Below are 4205 nucleotides of genomic sequence, written 5' to 3'. Positions count from 1 at the left end.
GAACTGTTTTATTGAACGTAATCTAATTATCATGAATTGTATTTTTTTTCGGAGTATTACCACCTAATTGTCATAGCTGGTTTCAGGTTAGGACAGAATCATATTGCCGGACCAGATTAAATTATCCATCTTAGACATTTTCACTATTGTTGTAAAACAATCAAACTAGTAGTCACTGGAGTGATATTGAGTAAAGGATTTAATTCGCCCCTCTGTCATTTGAATGATACTTTCAATACGTCTAGAATCGAGGCGATAATGTTTGATTTCTACAGGTCAATTAACCATTACAGTCCACGACTTGCTTTAAAAAAGGATGTATGTGTGGCAACATATGTATTTCTCGATAAATCATGACTTGAAAATTGTTGTTTTCAGAAAAAGAAATTTATTTAACTTGAACTTTTAATTGAAATTTGAAGTTCTCCAAGGTTATTTTAGTAATTCAAAAAAAAAAATCAAACTTGAAAGCAAAAAATAACTGATAGAATTCTGCTATGAATAAAAAAAGAAGGAAGGTCTAGAGGAACTTCTTAAATGTATTTTCAATAATAAGTTTAGTTGGGCTCCACCAAACCTTTCAGAAGACTCTCGGAAGTAAATTCTATCGTTCATCCAACAAAAAACTATATATTTACACAATCAAACAATGCGCGCTGCATCCTCAAGTATAAAATTGAAATTAAATTTGCACCATCTACTGAGCGGTGTTTTTAAAGAAACAAGGTTACTTTCGGATTTTTGTCGTGTCTTGAATATATATTTACAGTATCAATTATAAACAAACTCGAAATCGTACGCCACTATCCCTTCTTCAACGAGTGTTCGTCGAAGTTTTGTTTCCGAATTCTTTAAGCAGACACTCGAATTTTCCGATTGATCAGCTAAAGCTGCAATAAATTTATTTTTATAATTCATCTCTATTTTTAATTCATTTAACTTACAATCTAGTATTCCTTATTATATTCGAGAACAAATTTATAATTTTCCTAATGTTTTGCCGAATCATCTAAATGTGGTTTTGACAATCTTCTTAGACAGTTGGGGTTTCTTGTTTTTGTTTATGGCTACTAACTACAGGGTGTAACATTGGCTATTGTTTTCTAGCGTTACACTGAACATTCTCCCCCCTGTGTCGCCAGAATCTTGACTTCGGCGTCACCTAGTACATCTAACAAGGCAAGTTTAACAATAGGCCGTTGCAAAACACCACTTGAGGTGAGAACATCTGCCCGACGAGTAACCCCATCTCGCCCCGGAAAGGTATGTAGTACACGCCCTCTAATCCAACGATTCCTGATCCTTTCATCCACTAAAAGAACTAGCTCTCCCTCTCTGATCTCTCGCACGTTGTTGAACCACTTTGTTCTTCTTGCGATGGTAGGCAGATATTCTTTGATCCATCGTTGCCAAAACTTATCTAAAGTATGTTGGATCATATTCCAACTTCCCCGAATTGTAGCACCCTCATCGATTGGACTCTTTACCGACTGTTGCACCCCATTTGAACTAAGCATAAGAAAGTGGTTAGGACTGAGCGATTCTGAATCTTCTGTATCCAGTGGAACAAAGGTCAAAGGGCGGGAATTCACCATGTGTTCTACTTCAGCCAATAGCGTTGCGAAGGACTCTTCGTCAAGTTTTCTCTCGGTTGGGAGTGAACCCATCGCTTCCTTCACCGATCGCACCATTCTTTCCCAGCATCCCCCCATATGTGGTGCCGCTGGTGGGTTGAAACGCCACTGTGTATAGCCATCTGTAAAGGTGTCACCTAATTCTGTATTCATTTTATGCAATTCTTCCTTCATTTCTCTACTCGCGCCAACAAAATTGGTACCGTTGTCGGTAAATATCTCTTGTGGGGCTCCTCGGCGAGCGATGAAACGGCGTATAGCTTTTTTGCATGAATCGGTGGATAGACTTGTAACGGCTTCAAGGTGCACAGCTCTGACAGTTAGGCATGTGAACAATGATACCCATCGTTTGACTGCATTTCTTCCTATTTTTATTAGGTATGGTCCAAAGAAATCGATTCCAACGAAAGTGAATGGGCGGACAAATGGGGTCAATCGAACACGTGGCAATGGTCCCATCTGAGGTACTACAGGAACTGTTTTATGTACTCGACACCACATACACTGCTTTTTAACCAAACGAATTTGAACTCTGAGTCTCGGGATGTAGAATTTTTGCTTGACTTCGTTCAACACGGTTGCTTCATTGGCATGGCGATATTTACGGTGGTACCAATCCAGTAGTAGTTTTGTAACACGATGCTCTTTCGGAAGGATAGTAGGATATTTCGCTTCATATGGAATACAATCTGCGTTCTCCATTCGGCCGTCCACTCGAAGAATTCCATAATCGTCGACTCTTGGTGTCGCTGTTGCGATGGGACTTCCTCTTTCCAACGGTCTTCGTTTTTCTTTTTCTACTTGTAAATTGCGTTTCAACGTAGCAACTTCATCCGGAAACACTTCAGCTTGTACTGAACGCCACAGACTTCTCTCAGCTTTTTGTAGTTCTTCTCTTGTCAAACTACCAGTTTGGCGAGGTTCCTTGGACCGCATACGTTGACAGTTTCCTATGTAACGATGCAAATATGCCACACATCGCAGCAATCTTTCCCACTTCGAGAAACGCTCGTAGACGATAATAGGTTTAAGAATGAAATGTGCAAACACATAAGCAGGACGTAATTCTTCTGCTGTTTCATGGGTATCACTAGGATCCTTCGGCCATTCTTCTTCGTTGTCGTATAGAAAGTCGGGACCTCTGTACCATCGGCAATCATTATCGAAAGCTGGGCCTTTACCCCATTTTGTGGCTTCGTCTGCGGGATTCTGTCGCGTCGGAACCCATCTCCACTCGTGCTCAGTTGATAGACTCAGTATTTCGTTCACTCTAAAAGCCACATACGGCCTGTACCGTCGCAGATCGGATTTTATCCATGATCTCACAGTAGTTGAATCACTCCAGAAATAGGTACGTTTAACAGAAAGTGTGTGTCCCTCTTCAATAGTTTTTCTCAGGCGAGCTCCGATAACGGCTGCCATGAGCTCTAGTCGCGGGATTGACAGTGGTTGTAGAGGCGCTACTTTTGTATTAGAGGTAACTAAAGCACATCGCACATGCCCTCGATCGACAATTCGAAAATATGCTGCTGCTGCGAATGCTTCTTCACTGGCATCAACAAAAATGTGGAGCTGAAGTGTGTCAAAGCTGCCAACATGGTATGAGGGGAAGTAACAACGAGGTATCTTTACACGATCAAGGTCATGGAGTACACCAAGCCATTGCTTCCAGCGACAAAACACCTTTCCCGATATTTTATCATCCCAGTCGATTTTGGCTCGCCAAACTTCCTGAACGATCACTTTTCCTTCAATCACAAATGATGCCACAAGACCGAGTGGGTCATAGATGCTCATGACCACTCGTAACATCTCTCTTTTCGTGGGCACAATTTCTCCTATTATCAGTCGTCGCACATCCTCACGAAAGTTTAACGAAAAGGCAAAAACATCGGTATCCGGTAACCAGACCATTCCAAGGAGACGTTCGGACGAGAATGTGTTCTCCTTGTCAGGGACAAAGTGTTTAACAGCTGTTGGATTCAATTTCCCAATTCTTCTCAATACCGATCGATCGTTAGAAATCCAATTACGGATCAAGAATCCAGCTTTAGCGTGTATATAACTGACTTCCAAAGCTATTTTAACAGCTTCATCTGCTGTGTCCACGCTTTCTAAATAGTCATCTACGTAGTGTCTCTTTCTTATAGCTTCCACTGCTTTGGGGTATTCATTTTCGTACTCAGCTGCGTTCAAATTTTTGACATATTGGGATTGAGATGGGGAGCAGGTAGCTCCGAAAATTGCGACATCTGTAACCATCGTTTCTAATTCGTCTTCAGGATTATTTCTCCATAGGAAAAGCTGCGCACTACGATTTCCTCTCTGATTAAAATCTGGTGGAACATCTCCTTGATATCGGAGCATATTGCCACCTTCCGCTGACGATATTGGAACAGTACAGACAATAATGGCGCCAATAAATCTGGCCCTTTAAGGAGCATTGTGTTTAAGCCCACACCTTTGACCTTAGCTGCAGCATCCCAAATTAATCTCACTTTCTCTGGTTTTTTGGGATTTAAAACAATTCCGATGGGTAAATACCATGTACGGTTAGGGTTGAATGAAGCC

General features: G+C 41.2%; 1 protein-coding gene across 1 annotated transcript; it reads right to left on the bottom strand.

The window, feature by feature from the left end:
- Positions 1–1109: 1109 nt before the first annotated feature.
- On the bottom strand, positions 1110–3896 carry LOC129774000 (uncharacterized). Its single transcript, XM_055777681.1, has one exon. The coding sequence runs from the start codon at positions 3894–3896 to the stop codon at positions 1110–1112; it is 2787 nt and encodes a 928-aa protein (XP_055633656.1).
- Positions 3897–4205: the final 309 nt, after the last annotated feature.

The sequence above is a fragment of the Toxorhynchites rutilus genome, chromosome 3 (assembly GCF_029784135.1).
Source record: "Toxorhynchites rutilus septentrionalis strain SRP chromosome 3, ASM2978413v1, whole genome shotgun sequence".
Classification (NCBI taxonomy): Eukaryota; Metazoa; Arthropoda; class Insecta; order Diptera; family Culicidae; genus Toxorhynchites; species Toxorhynchites rutilus.
The sequence above is the reverse complement of the archived record's forward strand: the minus strand, read 5'-3'. Positions and strand labels throughout refer to the sequence as shown.

What these genes read in the sequence shown, in the direction of transcription:
- LOC129774000 (XM_055777681.1), bottom strand. Translation starts at nt 3,896, where the DNA reads ATGGTTACAGATGTCGCAATTTTCGGAGCTACCTGCTCCCCATCTCAA.